This window comes from Phalaenopsis equestris, unplaced genomic scaffold, assembly GCF_001263595.1.
Source record: "Phalaenopsis equestris unplaced genomic scaffold, ASM126359v1 Scaffold000606, whole genome shotgun sequence".
NCBI classification, from domain to species: domain Eukaryota; kingdom Viridiplantae; phylum Streptophyta; class Magnoliopsida; order Asparagales; family Orchidaceae; genus Phalaenopsis; species Phalaenopsis equestris.
In genome coordinates this window covers 722,861-747,627 of record NW_018165046.1, presented here as the reverse complement: position 1 = coordinate 747,627, position 24,767 = coordinate 722,861, and the positions used below count along the sequence as shown (strand labels likewise).

The following is a 24,767-nucleotide window of genomic DNA, read 5'->3' as shown; positions in this document are numbered from 1 at the left end:
GTTGAGGGTCGATGAAAGGGACAACAAGCTCTTCCCTCTCAACCAGCTCGTTGGACGGAGTTGCCTCCTCTCTATAATTCGCCTCATAGGAGATTGACAATTCAGACGACATCTCTCGGAGGTCCCCTTACCATATAACAAAAACAAATTGAGACAAAAAAAAGAGAACAACGGCTCTGAAGGCACCCGACGACTTTCACAATCAGAAAGATGTATTTCCCTTTTATAGGGGAATCTTCGCCTACAGTTTCTTCTTTCTGTCCCTCCCCGCTGCAACTTTAAGCATCTTCTTCTCCTCGGCATTGGATTTCTCCTACATCGCTTCAATCATGATGCTGAACGACTTTGGCCCAAGGACCATATTGACAACAACCGCTTCCAAGTATTGAAACACTAACAATTCCTGACCTTCAGTTATCACAACGTTATCATTTGTTGGGTTCGACAAAGCTTTTATCTTAGATACATTGCGCAGAATGAGACGAATGACGATCACCCAACCTCTCATATTCGATGCTATAAAAAAAATTATCTCAAAATTTTTAAAAAATAATAATAATACATAGGTAATTAATTAAAAAAATTAAATTTATATTCATATTTATAAAAAATATAATTATTTAAAGAATTATTTAAACAAAATGATCTTAAACTAATTTTTTTTCTAATTAATAAAAATCAGAATGCATTCCGTTTGAAAAAATAATTTTTCTTTTAATCCCCGCACATAGCCCATGTGCGGGTCCGACCCGTTTAATAGAGGCGGGCAAGACCACAAAATTATAAGTAAAAATCGAGCACAAATTTGACCCTGATTTTGAATAATGGAAACCCATACAAGTCCGGCACATGCCAAACCAGAGCAGCCCAATGCAGCGCCGGGACGAAATATTTTTTGCCCTCGGCATATATAATGAATCAATCACTTCCGCTCTTTCTCTCATCGGATCATGGCGGACCACAGCGCCGGAGATGACGAGACTGACGTTGAACGGCAGCTGGAAGCGCACTTGGAAGAGCAGAGAGATTCTTTGTCGACAGTCAAGGAGGCCCTCGCTACTGACCCCACCAATCCAGAGCTTATCGGGGTAAGATGAACCCTCGTCTAGGGCTTATTATCTTCGTTATTTGCTTTCTATTTGCTCGAGTTCTGTGACAAGTAATAAAATAAGTTATCGATTCAGGAGGGTGAAGTGCGAGGGTTTGCAGTTAGGGTGTATGTCGATCTGTATTTACCTTGTTCGGCGTCGTCGCATCGGACGTGTAAATAAATACCTCGGAGTACTTTATTTTTCTTTGGTGTCAATATTGTGAATCATTGTTGTGCTTTAAAACAGTAATTTTTGCACATTTGTTTCTAGATTTGTTTACTGTTCAGTCATTGACACCTACTGGAATGTATGGTTCTTGATTTTAGCCAGGAAATAAATTTTTTTCTTACTTCATACAAACGATAAGAACCATCTGAATTCAACGATGATAGCTTTTCTATGTTTCGTTTCCTTTATTTTGAGTTAATGATTTTATGGCTGCAAGCATGGATCATGCATATCATAAAAAGTTATTGTCCTGCACCCTTAGTTGGATGGAAAGATGATACGACGACAACAACAAGCCTTTATACCACTAAGTGGGGTCAGCTACATGAATCTTTTTTCTCCATTGTGCCCTTTTTGAGAGTCATATTTTCATTTAATTTAATATATTAAGATTTTTTTTAATACAATTTGCTTAAGTCTTTTTAGGTCTACCTCTGTCTTTCTTAAAATATGTTGAATCCAAAACATCTACTCTTCTAACCATATCACTAGATGGTCGACGTTTAATGCGAACAAACCATCTAAGACGAATTCTCCAATCTTGTCCGCCACTGAAGTGACACCAATCCTATCACGAATATATTCATTTCATATTTTGTCTCTAATTGTCAAGCCACTCATTCACCTAAGCGTTACATCTCAACAACACTTAACTTTGTATTATGCTTCTCTTTTAAAGGTCAACATTCTGTGCCTTAGAGCATTGCAGATCTCACCACAATCTTACAAATTTTTTTTTAGTCTAAGCGATACTTTTTTATCACACAACAAGCTTGATGCATTCCTCTACATCAACCAACCAACTTGAATTATGCTAATAACATCCCCATCCATATCACCATCACTTTGAACAATTGGCCCTCACCTTTTAATGATTTGATCACCCATATTTACAACTCTGTCACTAGAGCTACTACTACAAAATTACATTCCATGTATTCAAAATTACATTCAATTACATTCTATGTATTCAATTTTAGATCTACTCAAACGAAGGTCATTAAACTCCAATACAGACCTCCATAATTCAAGTAGTCTTATCCACAAGATGGATTTCATTGGCGAAAAATATACACCAAGGTACATTCTTCTGCAATTGTTCAGTAAGAGTATCCATAACTAATGCAAAAAGATATGGGCTTAAATCCCAACCCCCCTGATGTAATCCAACTGAAATAGGAAATTACCTTGTCAATTCTCCTATTTGAACACAAGTAACAACTCTAGTATACATAATGACTTGAATATAAGTCAACACTTTTCTTCTCTATAACTTTTCAAAGGACTTCTCTTTGAACCTTATCGTAAGTTTTTTTTGAATAAATAAAATTCATAAGTAGATCCTCAATACTCTATTTGTACTTCTCCATCAAACCTCTCAATAAATGTATAACTTTCCTCGTAGGCATGCTCGACATAAATCCAAATTGATTATCTTTGTATCACGTCTAAACCTATGTTCAATTACTTTAATCACTTTAATTTTAAAGTACGACACATTAACTTAATTTCTCTATAATTTGCACACCCTTGTGCATCCCCTTTATTCTTAAAAATGGGAACCAAAATACTCTTCTTCAATTTCTTAGACATCTTTTTAGTTTTTAAAACATTATTAAAGAATTTAGTAAGCCAAAAAACTCGCAAATCTCCTAAATTTTTCCCATCTTCAATTGAGATATTATCAGGTCCTACTGAATCTCCACTATTTGTTTTCATTAAATACCCTCAACATTTTTTTTTACCAATGCGACGGTAAAATATATTCGCTTCTTGAGTATATTACTTTTGATTGAAAGATAGCTGGTTCTTGATTACTCAAAACATTATCAAATCATCTTGATTCCTCAAAACGTTATCAAATCATGCCCAGGGTGATCGAAATTTTATAGTTTCTTCTACTTCTATTTATCGTAAAAACTTTGATCTTCCTTGCCTAAATAAAGGTAATAGATTCATGATTTCGGTACAATATGATCTAGAACAAGAAATACACTCGTTTTACATTGAAATATTTTTTCTTATTTTGTTGATTTATGTGGTGGAAGTAGTTTTCAAGTTGCAAAATGTGGATGTTGAGTAAGGCTTAATTGAAAAAATGTTATTGGTTGAAGCACCAAATTGAGAGATCATGAATGACAATGCATTCACTTTTCAATTTAGGGTTCTAAAAGAGTAGTACGTCATTGTTACATGGATAAATGTGCTTCAGATTTTTTCAATAAACCTTACCATGTTGATATCCACAATAAAAATGAAAATGTTACATGATTTTAAAAAGAACGCAGAGCTTATAATAGATTAATAGCACTATATATAAGGGGAGATGGGCACTACAGATGGTGAGACATTGAGATGTGACTCTGGTGTAGGTGGAGGCTCAACATGAGCATCATTAGGGTTGGCTTTATATATTGTTTTTCTCTATTCATTATAGATGAATTCTACATAAGTTGCGAACTATATTTTGTGTAAATATTTTTTGCATAAATTCCACATACGATACTTTTGGTCCACCTATTTTTTTCTAAATGTTTTCACATATGTTTTGTTTAACTGTTCTATTAGTGTTTTATTTACTCTTTATTGTACATCCCAAACCACATAACTACATTTTTTCAAAACTTTATACTTTAAGATGTTCTACTTCTTATGTACTCTTTCTAACTTATAATATATCCATCTCGGTAATTTCTAACACACTTAAAATTGCTATTGACGACCACATCATGACCTAACACTTTTTTAATTATACCAAATTTATCAAATCTTTGGAATTCTTTTGTTGCATGGTACCTTTGAGGCACTTCTTCATTTTACTGACTTAGCCATAACACTAGATGCCATATCTTTATTTGTGTCCCATTGTTCTTTATAATAAGTTCAACCCATCAACACTAGACTCACCACTTATCTGTAAGAACTGATTTTCAAACATTATTGATTGATAATTAGAAATTTCACATATACGAAGTTTTTATTTCATCTACATAAGTTATATTATTCTTGATCATTGCATGTTTTTAAAATTTATTTATTTTTCTAATTTCCACTTTTTTCTTTGAAGGTTTCATCTATTGGAATTATATATTTATAAATAGCACATTCTCTAAAGCATCCTAAGTTTAATATTGCTTGCAAGAATTTTCATACCAATATAGAGGGATAGAGACTTCATGTTTACTCTAGTCATTACTATTATTAGGAACTATTTTATTCGACTGCTGCCATACATATATTTAATAACCTAAACATATCTCTCAAACCTATATTTTTGGTTGATACAAACCAAATCATTTATTGTGGTATTTGAGTATGTGCCTTCTTAAGATGAATAACAACCTGAAAAGAAATTATTTTCTTTATAGATATTTTGATTAATTATCTTTGTACAGAAAGCACATCCATAATGGATCTTTGCTATTAAGTTAAATTGATTCCTTGCTTATGCTCCATCATCGTCACGCATCATTTTCTTATAAAATTTTTTTTCTAAGTTGAGTACTTTATAATATTTCCAACTTCCTACTTCTCTTTGTTTCATTATAACTTGTTCAAAATACTTTTTTTCCAATTGGTTGGCATCCTATCAGTGTTTAATAGTCAATTGAAAAGATTTGTTAACCATAATACTCTGCAGTCTCTTATAATTTACCCAGTTCCAAGATATATCTATATATATATATATATATAATTGTATCTAAGGATTTACCTAAATGTTTTTTCTAAGCTATTGTAACTTATTTTTGGGAGGAAAATTAAACTAATATTTTACAAGTATATGTATTATGGAAAAAAAAATCTTCATTGAATTCCGCATTTAATGTTTTTTGAAAATAACAATTTCACCTTTCTTTGATGATTCCAAATTTAAGATCCTATTATATTCGTTTATAATACATTTAACTTAATTATAAAAAAATAAAAATACTTTCTCAATTTCCATCTTTTTTTTTGTGTGCCCATGCTTATCTAGGTTCCTAATAAGTTCAATTTAATATTTCAGTTTTTCATTTCTCTTCTTCTTGTCGTTAGAAAAGAGCTAGAAGGTCAATAAACTTGCATTTAGCGTGCCAGAAAACCATGAAATTGCAGAAAATTCACAATGAAGGGACCAATTTCACAGAAGAGAGAAGACAGCCACAATAATTTTGAAGTCTTAAGCCTATCTCTTTATTTAAAGAGCCCCTTAACATACGAGTTGTTCGTAAACAATATGAAGCTAATAACCTTGAAGCAATACAATGTTGAACATCTTGCTATTAGTTGGTTGGATGATATTTTTTTGACCAAGAATACTTACACGCTCCATCAAGGCTCTTGTAAACTCAATGATTTCCTTAGATCAGTAATATATGACTAAAAAAGGGCTATGAGGTGTTTATGGTAGTCTTTGAAGTATGTATTATTTGGGACAATTATAAAGAGATATAATTTGATTTGATTTTTACAAATGATGTGAGCCAAATATGTAGATGAGAAGAAATATGGCGGAAATTATAGATTGCAAAGAGATCAAAAGAGAAATAATCTGTTATTTTCAATAAATAAGCTGAAAAATCATGCATGTCATCTTACCAAGCATGGAATGGCTTGGTTAAGTTATACATTAGAATGATTTGCTTAGGGAATGCTTTCCACTTAATGAATTATTGTATATTTCAATTTTGTATGGTAATGCACCATAAACTGTTATTGTATTGCTTTTGAAGGTTCTTGAAGAACTTCAGATGGCAATCAAGGATGCAGAAGAGGGACTACTTCATCTAAAGCGTTCTAGATTGCTGAAGGAAGCTGATGCAATTTTTGGCCAAGAATTTGAATCCTTGGAGGAGGAGGATGTAAAGGTGGAACCACTGGATTCAAAACATAGTTTTCTAGAACCTTCTGAATCAGGAACTTATTCTATCGGATCAAAGTGTAGATTCCGCCATAGTGATGGACGTTGGTATAATGGTCATATAGTGGCTCTTGATGGTGGTAATACTGCCAGGATCTCATTTCTCAATCCTACTTCTGAAAGCATGTTGGTGGGTACTTTGGCTTTTTAATTTTTTTTAAAAGCAAAATATATGTTAACGAGTTCCTTGATTTTGAATAGAATTTGCATAATATCTAGTTTTCCGTTGTACTTTCGGTATTTACTTAAACTCATGAAAGGGATGGTGATTTAAGGTATATGTTATTCTTCTTTGAGTTCTATCTTTGTGATATTTTAATACATATGCAAACTTTGAAAAACATATTCTTCTCAAGGCTCTATTCTTTTGGCTTTTAAAGCAAACACTTACACGGTTTGCTTGCTCAGTTCTTTCTGTCTTTTTTTTGTCTCTTTTGTCTGTTTGAATTTGTGCTTATTCATGATATTATCTTTGAATGATCAGTGTTACAATTTATGATATTAGTGTGTGCAGGTTTGTGTCCGTGCTTCTGTAATCCAATTTTTTACATTAGTAATGCTTCAAAATTTCCATATGTTCTCTATATATTTTATAACATCTTTACCAGCCAATTTCAGATTCTTGGAAGTTCATTTTTTTTAGAGACCTTAATATACTTTGTGCGATTCAATTAGAAGTTGTGCCTTATTCCACTTAAGCTGTTTTATCAGTTGTTTGAAAATTCTAAAATGCCCATCCTTTTTGTTCATTCGCTAATCTTTTGGATTTTGAAGAACTCATGTGGACATTCCATTGCAACTAACTAAAAGATATTAAGCAAAGAAGTGGTTCTTTTTCCAGCGCGCATTTCATTCCTCTCTGTAAAATTTCATATCTTGTTTTCACTTACGTAACTATCCATTTTCATTCTATAGACAGATCTGGGTATAGGCTCTTGGTTCCATTTGAAGTCTGGTTTTAAACTGGTTTTTATCATAAATCTAAAATGTTTCATAAATATTGATAAAGAATAAGTAATCAAAAGGCTGAGCAGTGCTTTTTAACTGCTCATATGGCCTGTGTATGTCAAGTTCAAGCCTTCCCATTCTTTACAGCTACAACCGATATATTATTGACACTATATATTCTGAATATTTTGGCTTATTTCTAGTTCCCTTTAGCGTGTAAGTCCCTGCCTATTTACAGTGCATTCTAAATTCTAGATTGAGATTGCTCGTCTCACATTTATGGATGTACGTGCTATTTGATCTCCAAAAAATAATGGAAGATTTACATACATACCAGTTAATGCCTATGTATACATATCTAACCCTAAACCCATCAGATAGGTATTTACATATCTAGCACCTAAACCTCAATTTATACATACATGTCACCTTATTGAAAAATGTTTGTTTCATATTTTTAAAGTTAGAAGAGTAGTATTTTTGACGTGATATTAAAGAATTGGGCAGTATCACAAAGTAAATTTTAGGTGCTAGGCAGTAAATACATGGGAATTGGGTGGTATGTATGCAAATGCCCCAAAAGAAAACATAATAAATCTCTCGTTCTGGTGACACAAATTTTTGCTTCTTTTCAGCATCTTTCTTAGAACTATTGAAGACTCTTTTCTTGTCGAATATTTATTTTCTAATACATGTCTGCCCAAAGTGCAGATGTGCAAGTTCTTTCTACGGCAACGATGTCGTTTTGGTAGTAACTGCCGCATGTCTCATGGTATGTTGTTGTCATCTAATAGGCTCATCCCAAGAAAGCTACCCTCTTTATCATCTTTCTTCTGTTTCAAATTTAATTTTTAGGCATATTATTTATTTCACTTCATACTGTGTTACATTAAACGTTGATGGTGGCAAAACAATTTTTATTGATTGGTTAGCAATTTTAACTCTTTGCATAGTTCATGTATATAATAATTGTAAGAGATGAGTATCTTTAAGCTAATTCACATGCTTCCTTCTGTTTTATTGTTTGATTCTATATATATAGTTCTATACATGAAAGTGGGAGTGAGATTTTTTCTAATGGCAAGATACCATTAAGTTCTTCTAATGGCAAAATGCCATTAAGTTCTCCTACTTAGTATTTATTGCCAATCTACACAGGATTTAGCATACCATTTTCATCGCTGAAGCCTTACATTCCGGCCTCATGGTGTGAGTCTTTGGTTGGTTCCAACATATGGGCTATATCGGAAGGCCATTCGAACATTTGGAGGAGAGCGGAGCTCGAAGCCTGGGACGACAAACTATGCTTGGGTCAGGTTATTTTTCAGGATGATGGAAGCTCGGCCTCACTCTGCAGCGAAGCTCTCTCCATGTCAGAGTATGCTGATGTAACCTCCTCCTCAGACGGTGATGATGAAGACAGTCTCAGCAATGAGAGCTCCAGCTCCAGCGATGAAGACAATTTTGCGAATGGATCAGTTCATCGAGGCATCGGGTTTTTGGAATCCTCTGCTTCTCTAAGAGGAATTCAGACTGAAACTGCCGTATTTGCGAAATGGGAACATCACACGAGGGGCATTGCATCAAAAATGATGGCCAACATGGGATACCGTAAAGGCATGGGATTAGGTGCCGCAGGTCAAGGAACTTTGGATCCAATATCTGTTAGAGTTCTTCCTTCAAGACAATCGCTCGACCATGCTCTTGCGTCGAACGAGAAAGAAGAAAATAGTGTTGGCAGAGGTAGAAAAAGGAGTAGAGGAGGCAGAAGGAAGCAGGAGAAGAAGATTGCAGAAGCAGAAAGAGTTGCTAAAGCTGAAGAGGAAGAGGAAACAGATGTTTTTAGCTTTATTAATAATCATCTCACTGGGCTTAATGCTGCTTCCAGCAATGTAGGGAGTAAAGTGAAGAGAAGGGTTGGAGATTCAGAAGATAAGGTAAAGGTTGAGGATAGAAGATCATTGGTCGCTTATGAGGATGAAGTGAAAGAGTTAAGAATTCGTGTCGAGAAGATCGAAGAAATGGTGAATCGGAATCGAAAGGAGAAGGCGGTTTTCGAGGCTGCATCTAGGAAATTGGTTGAGGCACGGAAGTTGCTTGCAGATGCTGAGGCGGCTCATGTGTCGGCCTCTAATGCTGTTATGAGCAAGGAGAAGGAAAAGAGATGGCTCAAATTTTAGAAATTAATTTTATTTTTGTAAGTTTTAAATTCAATGTTGTTGCAGGATTTGATATGTACATGTTATAAGTAGGGGTGTGTACTATCTAATCAAAACCGAAATCCAAACCTTCGGTTTGGTTTCAAAATTGAATTTTAGTTTTTGGTTTTTAAAACTTCAATATGATATTCGGTTTTCGGTTCATTTTTAATTTTCATTAAATCGAACAAACCGAAAAACCCAAATTTTATTAAAATTTTGTATTATATTTTAATTTTATGTGGAATAAACTAAAAAAATCAAAAAAATTATTATATGTAATATTTAATTGAAATAAATAGATGATTCATGAAATCAAGTTGATATTATGTGAATAAGAAATGTGATTTGTAATGTTTGTTCTTAGCTAAATTTCATTAAACAATTAAATTTTGATTTTTTTCATAATCAAACTATTAAAATCAAATTAAATTTCAGTTCTGTTTTATCAAAATTTAGATTGGTTTGGTTTTCAGGATTTGGTTTGACCAATTTTAAAATTGATCTATCCAGACCGACTGAACGCACACCCCTATTTATAAGTATGAAGCTTAAACTGTGTTGTTCGGTTTTATCAAAATTTAGATTGATTTGATTTTCAGAATTTGGTTTGACCAATTTTAAAACCGATCAATCCAGACCGACTGAACGTACACCCCTATTTATAAGTATGAAGCTTAAACTGTGTTTTTTTTATATTTTGTAGCAATCTAATGTTGGTAGAATGTAAATTTGGTTTGAGTATGTTGGCTTGGTTACAAACCTCTTTACTTGATGATGTTGCAATTTGTTTTGAGATTTATTTTCGAATATATACATCTATATATTGATGAAATGTGTGTTACTTCATTTGGTTGATTTTGTTTCGTTGGGTTTGATTGTTTTGCTGAGTCAGGTTGATTCAGTTCCATTAATGCAAATGGTTTGATTGGCACTTCTGCTGCCTTTACTGAATTGTTTTTGGGAAATCTACCCTACGTAGCACCCAATTCTTATTTTTCTCACATCAAATTTTTTGTTGGCACAGACACAATACCTTACCAATGTAAGAAAATGTGGATTTCACTGTTGAGAAATGTGATTAGTGCTAGTTTGGGTGATGTGTGTAAAAGTAAAAATTTTGATATGAGATACTTAAATACATTAGAAATGAGTGCAATTTATGCAAATTACCCCTTTTTTTCTTATTTTTGACTTGCTCAATTTTGATTTATCTATGATTGGCAATCATATTTTTATATGGTTATTAACTTAGTATGTTCTTATAGATTTGGTGATAAAACATTTATTTTTATAAATTTAATTTTTTATTAGTTTTTCTGTATAAAGCATAAGCTATTACATTGAGAAGGTGTTTGCATTGATCTTAAAGAGATATAGTTGTCCAAAACAAAAGAATCCACTGCAAAGAAATCGTGAGCCCTACTTGATTGGATTAGCCAAGTCAATTTGGCCAAAATTGATTGAGCCAAAAGGGCAAGAGAAAGACAATGATCCAAGTGTAAGCCATTCGATTGGTGATGAGAACCATCCCTCGCAAGAAAGCCGACCCGATATGCTAGCCTATCTCGCAGTGGAGTTGACCAGACTGAAGATATCAGCGATCATTTCACGGAGACCCAAAGACTACTCATCAGAGACTGAAGATAATCAAAGATGTTAAATCAACATACCAAGCTCAACCAACTGGGTTGATCCCGTCGATCAAAGTCAACTAATCTTACCCGACCTAGTCAAAATATGTTGGGACGATAAGCTCACACTCTAAGGACTTCCTCCAAATAAGGGTAAAAATGTAATATCACAAGTCTACTACCTCCTCTATAAATAGTATAAACATTTTATAAAAAATTGATTGAGCCAAAAGGGCAAGAGAAAGACACTGATCTAAGTGTAAGCTATTCGATTGGTGATGAGACCCATCCCTGGCAAGAAAGCTGACCCGATATGCTAGCCTATCTCATAGCGGAGTTGACCCAATTAAAGTGCTAGTTTTAAAAAATATCAACGATCATTCCACGGAGATCCAAAGACTACTCATCAGATACTAAAGATAATCAACGAGGTTAAATCAACATACCAAAGCTAACAAGAAGCTCAACCAACTGGGTTGACCCCGTCGATCATAGTCAACTAATCTTACCCGACCTAGTCAAAATATGTTGGGACGATAAGCTCACACTCGTAAAATATCAGGAATGATAAAAATTCCAGTAAAGACTTCCTCCAAATAAGAGTAAAAATGTAATATCACAAGTCTATTACCTCCTCTATAAATAGTATAAACATTTTATAAAAAAACAAATCCTATTCATTACTCTTAATCTCTCTCCTCCCATTTATGCACAGCATTTAAATTTCTAATAAATATTACTATTATTTATTTTTAAAATTGAAATAAAATTTTATACTTAAATTCAAGACGCTGAAGCGTAAATCTGAATGTCAAACTGATTTGTTTGGTATGCATGTTATTTTTGTGTGGGCTCGCCGGATCTCGATTGGAAGAGATCACCTTCCCGGCGTCGCGCAGGAAGGGCCGCGGTAGCACCTACGTGCTGCGAGTAGCCGCCGGCGAGGCTACACCCTCCAACTTTTGCCGTCTCTTCGTTGCCTACTATGCTCTTCCCCATCTCTTCCCGAGCAAGCAAGCGAGGGAGAGATATCAGAATCTCCGTCTGTTTGAGGGTCGGATGTCTAGATTCTGTCGCCTTCATCGCTCATTTTCCCTCTTCTCTTTTCAGCCCTTCCCCTCCAGTGTGGGAACTGGTAGACCGCTGATTTCACAGCCCTAGTATCCTTCTTCCTCCATTGCGCTGATGCCGAGGTAAATTAAAATGCCGGCCTTGGTTGTTAATGATGTTAAATGGTATATAACTTTGTTAGCAACAATGCTTAGACCGTTTAATTGCATTTTTTTTTCTTAATTTCGAACTGAATTTGTGTTGTTGTGCCCTTTTATTGATATAATTTATGACGTGTTTTGGAAATTGAGAAAAATAGTCACTTGGAAATGAATAGATTCATCCCATTGTGAGTTATAAGGGCCAATTATGAGCATGCATACTAGAAGGTTAAGTAGGATTTAGTAAACCCGGTAAACTGGATTTTATAAAATCCGGTGATGTTTAATCCAAGAAGATGTTAAATTCGCTTAAATACGTCTCTTATGTTTGACATTTTATCCGGATTTATCACATTATTATTTCAACTCTCCTTGAATCCAGTAAATCCAAATCTTGAGAGGACTTAGTAAATCCGAGATTTATGTTAGGACACAAGAAAATCTTGGATTTAGTGGACGACTGGATTTAGCGCATTCAAAATTTGCATTTGGCAGATTTACGGACGTCAAGACGATAGTCACGTTAAAACAGGACAACCAGGCACCCCCAAAGAGGAGACAAGGTGGTCATAGGAAAGTTCTAGCTAAGCTTTGTCTATTTCTCTTAAATATTGGATTAAGTCTTAACATCAATTGGTAAGTGGTATTCAAGTCAACCTTTTCTACTTCTATCACAATTAAGTCAAGTTATGAAGCCAATCCTTGCTCACTCATTAACATAGTTGGGTTCAATCGTAGCACATTGTTTCTAGTTATTCTCCTGACTTTAGTCAATATCAATTTAGGATTAATCTTGTGTTATTTGGCATATGTTGAATTGTTGGCTATTAACTTAAACATTTAACCTTTCTTTTTCATGATTGTGGCTAACAAAAATGATTTTAGTCTAGCCACATGGATGATTGAAAGTATCTTTGTGTTTTTACGTCAATATATTGTTGGTGTGCTTTCTCTCATTAACTTAAACCTTTTGGCAGGATGGGTATATTTATATGGTGTAACAAGGCTTACTTTGGACTTGCAGTGATTCACATCTTTTAAATCCATACTAAATCCATGGTTTGGTTGGCTTGAACATTCAATACAAGTTGTAGCTCCCATGTTGGCGTATCAGTGACGGGGATTTGACCAAGTGGCTCTTTTACTTTACCATTTGGAGTGCGAACTCTTTGGTATGCCTTGTTTTGTGCTTGCTGATTTTACAAACTCTATTATAGGGGAGATTTTCTAGGACAAGTGTGTCTTTGGGGTATATATTTAAAATTGTTCAGCAATATTTATTTAAATGTGTTACACCTTGCCTACATTTATTGGCTTAAATCTTTGAGTCCGATTTCAACTAGTTTATCAACTTTAAATTCTATTATCAATTTAAAAGAAAAAGTTAGTTATGTCAATACTGTTTGTTGGTTTGGTTTTGCAGAATTGGAGTATAGATTTCCTTAACCATGTATTTAAAAGAGGGACCCTCACTATTGTTGAAGGCCCAAAGGCCATCAGTTTCTGTGATCCTAAACACCATTCTAACTTCTGAGCCTCCACAACCTAAAGCTCCAAATCATCCTCCTCCAAGCGAGTTCGATGTACTCCACAGACTGCATCGAGAAACAAACATTACCATCGCATTACAATATTTTAAATCTGTTGTCGATTCCCAGTCTTTTCGACACACACCTCGAACATACCAAATTATGATTGAAAAGCTCGGTGGTGAAAAGAAAATGGATGCTATTCAATACCTTCTTCAGCAGATGAAGCTTGAAGGCCTTCCCTGCACCGAAGCCATTATTATCAGTGTTATAAATTCTTATGCCAACCTCGGGTCGGCTGATCACGCCCTCAAAACCTTTTATCGTAGCATCGATCTCAGTTGCAAGCCCACGGTGAAGATTTACAATCATCTTTTAGACGCGTTACTCAAAGAAAGTAAGTTCAGTGCCATAGGCTCAATTTATAATAACATGAAAAAAGAAGCAATATTGCCAAACGTTTTCACTTATAATGTATTAATCAAAGCTCTGTGCCAGAATAGCCGTTTTGATGCCGCTTATAAACTGCTAGAGGAAATGTCTCGTAGAGGACATTTACCCGATTCGGTGACTTACACTACATTAGTCACTTCTTTTTGCTCATCTGGGAGATTGGAGGAGGCAAAAAAATTGGTTTGTAAGATAAACCCCTCCATCCAAACTTGTAATGCTCTGATAAATGGCTTGTGCAGAGAATCAAGAGTTAAGGAAGCTGTTCATTTAGCTTTTGAAATGAAAGATAAAGGGTTGCAGCCCAATGTAATCACTTACACAACAATAGTTAATGCGCTCTGTAAGATGGGGAATCTGAGGCTTTCTCTTGCTATTTTTGCTAAGATGTTGGTAACAGGTTGCACCCCTAATATGCATACGTTCGCTTCGCTGTTAAAAGGTTTCTTTGAGAATGGTAAATTTCATGAAGCTGTTGATATATGGAAACAAATTAATCAAGATGGGCATATTCCCAATATTATAACATACAATATTCTCATTCACGGACTTTGTCTGAATGGAAATCTGAAGAAGGCGAGGGACATGTTAAATGAGATGGATCGAAATGGATGTTCCCCTAATGTTAGCTCGTTTGGTACGCTGATTGAAGGATTCTCAAAATCAGGAGATTTTGAAAATGCCTCTTTGATGTGGAATAAGATGATTGAAAGTGGTTGCACGCCAAATGTGGTCGTATACACGTCTATGGTTGATATGTTTTGCAGGATGAATATGCTTCATCATGCTTGGAATCTTATGAAGAACATGGAGTCAGAGAATTGCCTGCCAAATACGGCGACGTTTAACTCGTTCATCAAAGGTTTATGTGACAGCGGACAGGTAAAATGGGCTTTGGATATATTAGATGAGATGAGAAGGCTAGGATGCTCGCCAAACACCCGAACTTACAACGAGTTGTTAGATGGGCTTTGTAGGGAGAATAATCATATGGGGACTTTGAAGTTAGTTGATGATATGTTTCAAAGTGGAGTTGAATTAAATGTTGTGACTTATAACACTATAATAAATGGGTTAAGCCATGCCGGTAAGATCAAAGAAGCATTTGTGCTTATTGGGAAGATGATGGTTGAGGGGATTCAACCTGATTCCATTACTTTCAATGGAATAATTCATGCTTACTGCAAAGAAGATAATGTTTTGAATGCTGCTAGAGTTGTTGGAGGAATGGTGGCCGGAAACTATTGCCGCGATGTATTTACGTACACTACATTGATTTCTGGCCTTTCATTTCGAGGCAGATTGGAAGATGCTTTGGTTTATTTATTAAAGATGTTGTCGGAAGGGATTTGGCCGAATGGCGTCACATGGAATGCATTGTTAGGTTGTTTGTTTGATGAGGATGGTTGTTCTGCGGCAATTCGGTTATTGGAGAACCTGTTGGGGAAGTAGATGGTTGGTTTTGTTTGGAGGATGGTTTTTAGGAAGTGATTAAGCTGAAAATATGCTCCTGAATGGAAGGATCTGTGTGAGTATATGGTGATTGGTTGTCAATTATTTTATTTACTTTTATCATAATATTAGCAATATTAAGCTGAAAATCTTGCTGACTGCAGATGGAAGTTGCATTGGCTGAGGAAGGATCCCCAGAAATGTGTTGTCAGAGATTTTTTAAGGTAACAATCTTAATTCATCCATTTTTTTTAGCTAAAGGTCTCCATCTAGATCAATGGGCTCTTCTCAATTTGAAGTGCTGGACTAGATGTTTATTTTTATGATCTGTTTGGAGTGGTTATAGCTTTTTGTAAATGTGATTGTAAAGCTGTTGAGAGGAAATCAACTTTTTTAAAAGTTATTGTCGGAATTATAAACTTTATTTTTTAAAAAAAATTTGATATTAACTTTTTTTTATAGCTACTACACTTTTACTAGTATGATTTTCAAAAACAGTTTCATGCTGCACAATTCTCCTGAAAGGCGGCAAGAAACCAGCAGTCAAACATATGTGTGATAGCAATCTGAGAAGCAAAGCAATGAAAAGGCTACCTCAAACCGACTCAGCTGTTTGGTTTGCTACAAAAGTAGTTCATTAAATCTGGGTTTTGATGGGATGAATTCTAAATGAAATCTAAAATTATAATGCAAAATTCATTTTCTAGTTTATTTTCAATGTATTTTGATTTCATTTGATTCGGTTGAACTCTAAACACACTATTTTGTATAAAGTGATAGTTGCCGCCAACACTCATCCGTTATCAGGCCTTGCTGCCCTTGGCTATCGCTGGAGTCACCACTAATCATCATCAGTCACCCCTTGCTAGCAGCCTGTCTCTCGGTCACCGTCCTCTCGCCGCAACCCATCATCTGCCTATTGCAACAACCACCGCCACCCGCCACCCTCGATTTAGATCCAAGTAAATGTGCTATGCCTGGCTTAATTCATTATCTAATGATGCTAACTTGTAATTAAGTATGATCGGTTGAAAATTTAATTGATTTGAAGTGATTCAAGATCATATCATTTATTGCCCTAACTCAAGGATTGTTCTTTTGCAATCTACTTGGCTACATTGGTTTATAGACATGAATTCAACATTTAATTATTGCGCATGAAGGCTTACAAACATTGAACTGGTACATTATTATTATTGATAAATAAATAAATAGAAAAATAAATATGTATTTTAAAAATAAACAAAAGCTTGATTCATTTATTTATTTTCTAAAGTAAATTAGACAGTCATTTTATTTTAAATTGATTAAGTATCTTCTCCAAGGCATATAGACTAATTAGGGTGAAATATTAGGAAGGATTACAAGAATTCAATGGCATGAAATAACTAAAGGGAATGTGAAGTTTATAGTGTCAAATTTAAAAATATGTTTTTTTTTTAATTCTTGTCATTATATTCTACATAATTTGTTTGCTAATGTTTTTTTTTTTTTTAAATTCTTGTCATTATATTCTACATAATTTGTTTGCTATTTTGCTGTTGGATTTTTTTTCCAAGACCTTTATATGCTGAAATAATAAAAAATTAAATCATTATTAAATTTATAATTTCAAATTTATTAAACTTATCTTCTTATAGGAATAAGAATCCATCCTTTTAAAACAATAAAGCTATTATTTTTATAATTAAAATAAATTTAATCTTTATTATTATGTTTATATTTATAATCCACTAGCTCATTTTACACAATTTTTAAATTAATGATAAATACAATCAAATAAACATAAGTTAAAAATACAATGGAATAACTTTTTTTTTTAATCCCAACTTTATATATATTATTTTATGGAAGATTTACATGTCTAACATTTAACTTTAATTTGTTCATATATGCCACCAGTTTTATTTCACTTTCTAAAAGATAAAATAATGATAATTTTGACAGAATATGAAACATTTGGGTGAAGGAAATGTAAAAAAGCAAAATTTATAGGTTAGATATATAAATATATAAGAATTGATTGGTATGAATGTAACGCCCCTTATTTTTTTACATTAATCAAATCACTTGTCTCCGTTCGAGGCATAAATCAGTCATCATTTGACTTATCTTGAATTAACTCAAAAGAAGAATATACAAAATTTGACTAAATAAAAATTTTAAAAAAACGATAATTAATAATTTATCCATAAAAGAAGACACTTTACATTGAATTCGTCTGTTCTACAGAGCACGAGTGTTAGCAGGAAGAAACCCACCCCACCATGGCATTCTTGTGAGAAAGACACGAGACAGAGGCTATGAGCGCACTTGCCATTTGGGAAGGGAGGTGAATGATCTTTCATTTATACACCAAGATTGTATTTATAGTGGATTGGATCTTCTCTCCTCCACCATGTGCTATTGGTTCGACCTAAATAATGTTAATCTTAGAATCTTCTGTATTGTTTTCTCCCCCTTTTTTTTTTTTTTTTTTTTTTTTTTTTTTTTTTTTTTTTTGGGGGGTTTGGGCCTTTGCACACTCTATCCCTGTCCCCTGATTTCTATGAATGCTTGAATAAGTCAGAACAGATTGACCGCCAACACATAGATCTATATGGCGCAAGAAAATATCTTAGGGTCCATGCCTTCCTTTCTCAGATGTGCTGGTGTGATTTTAAAAAAGGAAGGTTATTCTAGGATTTCTTAAACCATGCTTGGAGAGTTTCATGATATACTTTCTCAGGCCTATCATTTCATGTGATATTGAAGAAGTAAGACCCCAATTTGCTAGAGTTTCTATGAGCACATATCTCTTAGTTTTGATCTCTCTTGAAATATGTTAATCATAGAATTACAATATTGGTCATGGCATCAATAAGCGTTCTCGACAACTTCATTTTAGTAGTTGATATGTTTGTGAGAGGCAAACATCTTACTGCTATTGCGCTTCTTATCTCTTTTTGTGCAGATATACTTGGATTCAAAAATGGGCAAAAAAAAATTATTTTATTTTTGTACACCACCCTTACGGATTTTGTGATTTTTAATGGATCTAATACTTTCTGTTCTCCCATGCTTATAAACTTGAAGCCTGATGACATAAATCTTAAGAGTTTTCTGTACCTCATTTTCTCTTTTTATTTCATGGTAATTTGTAGATCATTGTTCTCAGCTTTGATTGCCCCTTATTACAGCAATGAACATTGATGATGTATTTTAACAAGCTATTTGGGCTAATTTTTCCTCTAATAAGATTTTGTGACTGATGAATGGAAGATGATGACAAAATATATATACACGAGAGTTTTGCATGTATAAAAATGTCAAATAATAGCTCCCAACATCCTTCTTACTCGGTAGCGGCCATCTAACTATTAGTGGCCTTCTCCTCACCTCAAAAATAAATAAGTAAACTTTAATGTGTTCTTCGAAATTGTTGATTTTTGGTAGCTAACTTCAATCAACCCAAAAACACGTTTTACTTGTATTGAACTAACCTACTTTCAAATCCCTAACCAAGATAGAATAAGTGAAAAATATTTCATGGATAATTTTATGACTCTAAAAATGACGTTCCCGAATTATGCCCATGAATCCTTTAAGCTTGTCTCTGATCTGACTAAAGCTAGCATTTTTATAGAAATAATACACTAGAGAAGTAAGAGGGAAGAAGATGAAACATTTTTCTTTCTCGGTAATGAAACTGTTTACAGAATGCCTGAAAAATTCATAGTATATTCTAAATTCTACATTAATGCAAATATTATGAAATTTAATACAATCTCTCTGAGAATAAAAGACATATAACTCCTACTGTCTTGATGTTGCTGTTTGTAAGGAGATCTTGATAAATAATGATAATATGAGGATTTCCGTCAATGGGCTTGTTGATTATATGGCAATATGTCTGTCATGGCGTAAGATCTCAAAATTACATGTTTTTAACTGCGTTTGCAAGTAATTTCTATATTTCATAATTTACAGGTAGGCCAAGTTCTCTTCTTATTTCTGATCTTTTAGCTACTGCGAGAAAAGAAAGGTTGCTGCTTGACAACTGCGCGGAACTTCTAGCTTTGGCAGGAGAGCTGCAGGTATGATTTAAACTGTCCTTCTACATGCAAGCAGATTTTTATTTTTTTGGAAAGTTTACGTATTACATATCTCACCTCTAAACTTTCATATTTGCAAACACAGCACTTTGGTGCTTAAAATCTATGTATGAAAATATGTATTTCACTTTTAAAATGTACTAGTAGTGCTATTCTTTATGTTATATTAAAGATTTGAGTGTTATGTGTGTAAATATGAAAGCATATACATGACTTAAGTAAATAGATAAGAAATATTTGTTATGTTTATAAATGCCCCCTTTTTTAAAAATTTGTCCTCATAATCTAGTAACTAGTTCAGTAAACATCTCCCTCAATTTCGTCGCTATAATTGCCAATTATTCAGCATACAGTTTAATCTTATTCAATTAATCTCAATATTTATAGATACATGCATCTGAATTATCCTAGAGAATTGGAAAAAATTCAATTGACAATTGTCCATATTTCAGGTGCAGGATTCCAGCCTAAAGAGGGCACTTAATGCAGCTGGGTTAAGTTCTCTGTAAGCAGCATAAAATCTCTAAATGGAAGCAAATCTTCAAATATTAAAAAAGAAAATGAAAACTGAAATGTGTTTAGAGGAAAAGAGTATCTGTAATCATTTAGCTGGACGTCTATTGACATGATAAACTTCAAATCACCTCCATGGTTTTAATTCGAGCTTGAACTAAAAAGAGAATTAAATAACCTCAGTTTTGTTGGTCAATATTTAATTGTGTATATTTCAGTGAGAAATATACTTATGGTTGATATATTAATAAAATTATAAAAAACTAGATGAAATTGTACTTTTTAATCGTTCATTTTGTTGAGTTCTCCTTTGGTTAGAGGTTAGAAATCATGGTTTGAAAAGTAATGAAGTTTTTTAAAACTATCATTCAGTAGTAGGATGTAATGGGATAGTCATAAAACACCATCTAAAGCTAAGATTTTTATTGCACAGTCAAAATGAATAATAACAAAATTCTTACTTGAGTATATTTTACATCTACAATCTGCATGAGCTAAAATCTATATCTGAAATAAATGACATTTATAAACATACCTATTTTAGCAAATACAACTGAAGAATTACTCTTACATTTTGAGAAAGTTTAGAAAGTTATAAATAAAACAACAATAAAGAGAAAATTACCATTCACCAGTAGTCCTGACAAGAGCACACGCCATCTCTAAAATGGTGAAACCTACTAGCATCCCTAACAACAATCACTCTCTTAGTAATCATGGATATGAACTTCGTCCAGTTGTGGCAATCCAAACATACTCTGAGATTCTTAATGATCCTAATCTCACTTCCCGGATTAGCATTAATAAGTCCAAAAGCAATAGCGAGCTTCTCACTGTGAATCTTTATCATTTCTTCCTTTTCTTCTTCCTCCACATCATACAATACTGCTTCTGTCTCTGCTTGGTACCCAGCCTCCATCATCTTCCCCAGCAAACTCTCCAACATGGAGTAGATGGCTGAAGTTTGAGGGTGAGATCTATCGCCAGCAGTAAAGCTATGGACAACATCCTTCACCTCAATTATAGTGCATCCAGGTAGCTTGGCAAGGTTTCTTGTCTTTGCTGTCTCCCTCACCGCTGCTGCTTCAGGGAAGTTCCGGCTGGCCGAGTAAATGTTGGAGAGGAGAACATAGTAACCAGAATTCTCTGGTTCAACCTCAAAAAGCTTTTCTGATGCCAACTTTGCAAGGCTGATCTCCTTATGAATCCTGCAAGCACCAAGGAAAGCACTCCAGACACCAGGACCAGCATCCACAGGGGCTGCTTTTATGAAATCCAGGGCCTCAATAAGCCGCCCAGCACGACCCAGGAGATCAACCATACATGCATAGTGCTCAGCCCGTGGACTTACTCCATAATAATGGGACATAGATAGGAAGATATCATGGCCCTCTTCCACCAATCCACCATGGCTACAAGCATGAAGGACTGAAAGAAATGTGGTAGCAGAGGGAGAAATTTGAGCAGACAGCATCTCTCTAAAGAGCCTTAAAGCTTCATGACCATAACCATGGAGTCCATAGCCAGATATCATTGCATTCCAGGAAACCACATTCTTGTCAGGCATGCCATTAAATATCTTCCGAGCTTCAGTAACATTCCCACATTTTGCATACATGTCGATCAGTGCAGTGCATACATAGACATTTAACTCAAGATCCTCCTCAATTATTAGTTGGTGAATCCATTTCCCTAATGTAAGGGCTCCAAGCTGAGCACAGGCGGAGAGGATACTGGCTGCCGTGACTGGATTAGGCTTTAAATTTAGTTTTTGCATCTCCTGGAAAAGGGAGATTGCCAACTCTGTCAAGCCATTCTGTGCATAGCCAGAGATCATGGCATTCCATGATGCCAAGCTCTTTTCAGACATTTCATAAAAAATCTTCCTTGCTGACTCCATATCATTTAGTCTGCTATAAACAGTGGTTAAAGCAGTGGAAACCAACATATCCAGAACGAGCCTGGCTTTGATCACAAAACCATGAATTTCTCTGCAGAGAGACTCATAACCAAACGGATTGGTTACAGGAATTAGAGCTACAAGCGTGCTGGAATTGGGCCGCCAACCCGAAAACTGCAAATCCCTGAATAAATCAACTGAGGATCTAATACAACCGGTGGAAGAGTAACCAGAAATCAACGCATTGCAGTGAATGATATCAGGTTTCTCTATCTCCTCAAAGATAACTTCTGCAGCAGGTACATCAACACATTTGGAGTACAACGACAAGAGTCCAGTGATGACATGGGGTTGGTCTGCCATGCCTATTTTCAACCCCAAGCAATGCGTGGCTTTTCCCAAAATCAGATCTTGGAGTTCCGCTGTGGCGGGAAGAACAACAGCCAGAGTCGTGGAGTCGATGCAATTTCCAAGCTCTAACATCCGCCCAAAGGCCCTTACCGCTCTGACGAACGAGCAGCAGCGGACAAGCCCCGAAATACGGGAGTTCCATGAAACGGTATCCGGATGGGGAATTTGATCGAACACCTTCTCGGCATTAGAGATTTGCAAAAACTTGAAGTAGAATTCAGTCAATGCGGAGCCGATAAAGCGGTCGGTGTCAAGGCCGCCGACGATGATGCGAGCGTGAAGAGCGTGGCCAGCGGAAGGAGAAGGCAGCGATGCAGCGGCGGAAAGAGAGAAGGAGAAGGTGAAGCTGTCTGGGCGGAGATGGGGGTGGCGTTGAGGGAGGGAGGAGAAGAGGGAGAGAGCAGAGGCGGCGGGAAGGGAGCGTAGAAGAACGTTGAGGAGGAAGAGATCGGGGTGGGGATGAGAGTGGAACAGTGCGAGTGGAAGAATGGAGGAAGGGGGCGAGGAGAGGTCGGTGTGGCGGTCGATGAGCTTAGTGGTGGTGGGGAGGTCGGGGTGGTGGCCGGAGACGATGGAGTGGGATATGATTTGGCGGAGATGAGAGAGGGAGGAGGCGGCGGCGATGAGTAGGAGATAGGAGGCCCTTCGGTCTCCACCGGAGTGGGGAATTGGAGCGGGCATGTAGCCATTCATCAAAGATGTGAACTTGGATGATGATTTTTTACGCAAATTGCGACGGTAAAACGCGGGAAGTTTTCGTTTCAGAAATTTGAGGTATTTGGCTTCCGGGAGATATATTATTTTCTCCAAATATCGTGGAAAGCGTGATCGTTCTGGTTGGCTCTGGTGGACAAGAAATGCCCGCTGAGTTCGTGGAAATATTGATGCTTTTACGTGTGAATCATCCAAAAGCTCAAGTCTTTTATGGGTTGTTTGTTTACAAGTAGGATTTAGTTTGAATAAGATATAATAGATCCGGATTTATGAAATCTTGAGTGGAATAAATTCTGAAAATTATTTGGCATGTTAATAAATAATGATAATAAATTCATAAAAAAACTATTTGATAATTTTAATAAGATTTACTAAATTTTCAGCTTCTCTAATCATGTAAATTTAGCTTCCTACAGGGTTTGATAAATCCCGGATTTAAAGAAAAATAGAGGCAAAATGGGATTTAAGAACCTGTAGGATTTACATGATCATTTTTTGCTATTTGGCAGGATTTAGCGTAAATCTAGTATAAATCCTGCTTAAAAGCGGCTACCAAACAACCCTTGAGGGGATTCATTAAGATCCTACAACGACTATTATTAAGGGCTCGCCGGTAAAGAATTACAGCAGGATTTATCCTCAATTTGATCTAAATCCTGGCAGACCATCAGTTTGGACAAAATAAAGCAATCGATTTCATAAATCCAAATTTTACTGATTTTGACCCATAAATCCTGAATTTACTAAATCATGTCAATCGGAAATTCGGGATTGGCAATTCGCACGAAAATGAAGATATGAAGTTAACTTCCTTCTTCTTCCACCATGATTTCGGGTAGGACCGGTATGGACGAAGAAGAAAGATGAGATTTTCGGTTGTTTGTACGTCGCAATCCTGCCGTTGCCTTCCTAGTTAGCTCAAATTGTCGGAAAAATATTACATGCCTGTGTATTAAGTGCTAATCAGTGGTATTGGCGTGATATTGGGATGGCATTGAAGAAATATTACATCATTACTACGCACGTAAAAATAACGTGCGTAGCCAATCAAAACACGCCACGACATCTCGCGCGGTAGAGCAAAAAAAACGGCGCAGTAACACGGGGAATATTCTCTCCTGTGTTATTCATGTGTTATTGCGCGTTATTCATGTGTTATTGCGTGTTATTCATGTGTTATTGATGTGTTTTTGTGTTATTATAACACCAAGAATATTTTCAGGATACAATAACACATGAATAACACACAATAACACTTGAATAACATGGGAAATATTCCCGACAGAGAAAAAAACGGCGCAGTAACACGGGGGAATATTCTCTCCTGTGTTATTCTTGTGTTATTATGTGTTATTCATGTGTTATTCATGTATTATTGTGTTATTATAACACCAGGAATATTCCCAGGATACAATAACACATGAATAACACACAATAACACATGAATAACACGGGGATTTAAATTTAACTTTAATAAAATAAAATAATTAATTT

General features: G+C 35.2%; 3 protein-coding genes across 8 annotated transcripts; 2 read left to right on the top strand and 1 right to left on the bottom strand.

Annotated features, from left to right (window-relative positions):
* Positions 1-831: 831 nt before the first annotated feature.
* Positions 832-9,459, top strand: LOC110029850 (zinc finger CCCH domain-containing protein 18). The gene is made up of 4 exons (XM_020732311.1): positions 832-1,088; positions 6,032-6,349; positions 7,879-7,939; positions 8,326-9,459. Exons 1-4 carry the CDS (start codon positions 951-953, stop codon positions 9,345-9,347), a joined length of 1,539 nt encoding a protein of 512 aa, XP_020587970.1. The 5' UTR covers positions 832-950; the 3' UTR covers positions 9,348-9,459.
* A 2,362-nt stretch (positions 9,460-11,821) lies between these two features.
* Positions 11,822-21,224, top strand: LOC110029807 (pentatricopeptide repeat-containing protein At3g48810-like). 6 transcript variants are annotated; one of them, XM_020732263.1, is made up of 9 exons: positions 11,822-12,192; positions 13,235-13,382; positions 13,634-15,717; positions 15,806-15,865; positions 16,416-16,603; positions 17,874-17,973; positions 19,611-19,717; positions 20,188-20,240; positions 21,161-21,224. In XM_020732263.1, the coding sequence occupies exon 3, from the start codon at positions 13,659-13,661 to the stop codon at positions 15,639-15,641; it is 1,983 nt and encodes a 660-aa protein (XP_020587922.1). In that variant the 5' UTR covers positions 11,822-12,192; positions 13,235-13,382; positions 13,634-13,658; the 3' UTR covers positions 15,642-15,717; positions 15,806-15,865; positions 16,416-16,603; positions 17,874-17,973; positions 19,611-19,717; positions 20,188-20,240; positions 21,161-21,224. The 6 variants fall into 6 exon arrangements, with proteins under 6 accessions (XP_020587922.1, XP_020587919.1, XP_020587920.1 ...); XM_020732260.1 differs by having other exon boundaries at positions 13,188-13,382; XM_020732261.1 differs by having other exon boundaries at positions 13,188-13,382; positions 16,140-16,603.
* LOC110029806 (pentatricopeptide repeat-containing protein At4g30700) lies at positions 20,675-23,539 on the bottom strand. Its single transcript, XM_020732259.1, has one exon. It carries the CDS (start codon positions 23,250-23,252, stop codon positions 20,877-20,879), a length of 2,376 nt encoding a protein of 791 aa, XP_020587918.1. The 5' UTR covers positions 23,253-23,539; the 3' UTR covers positions 20,675-20,876.
* Between the last annotated feature and the right edge of the window lie 1,228 nt (positions 23,540-24,767).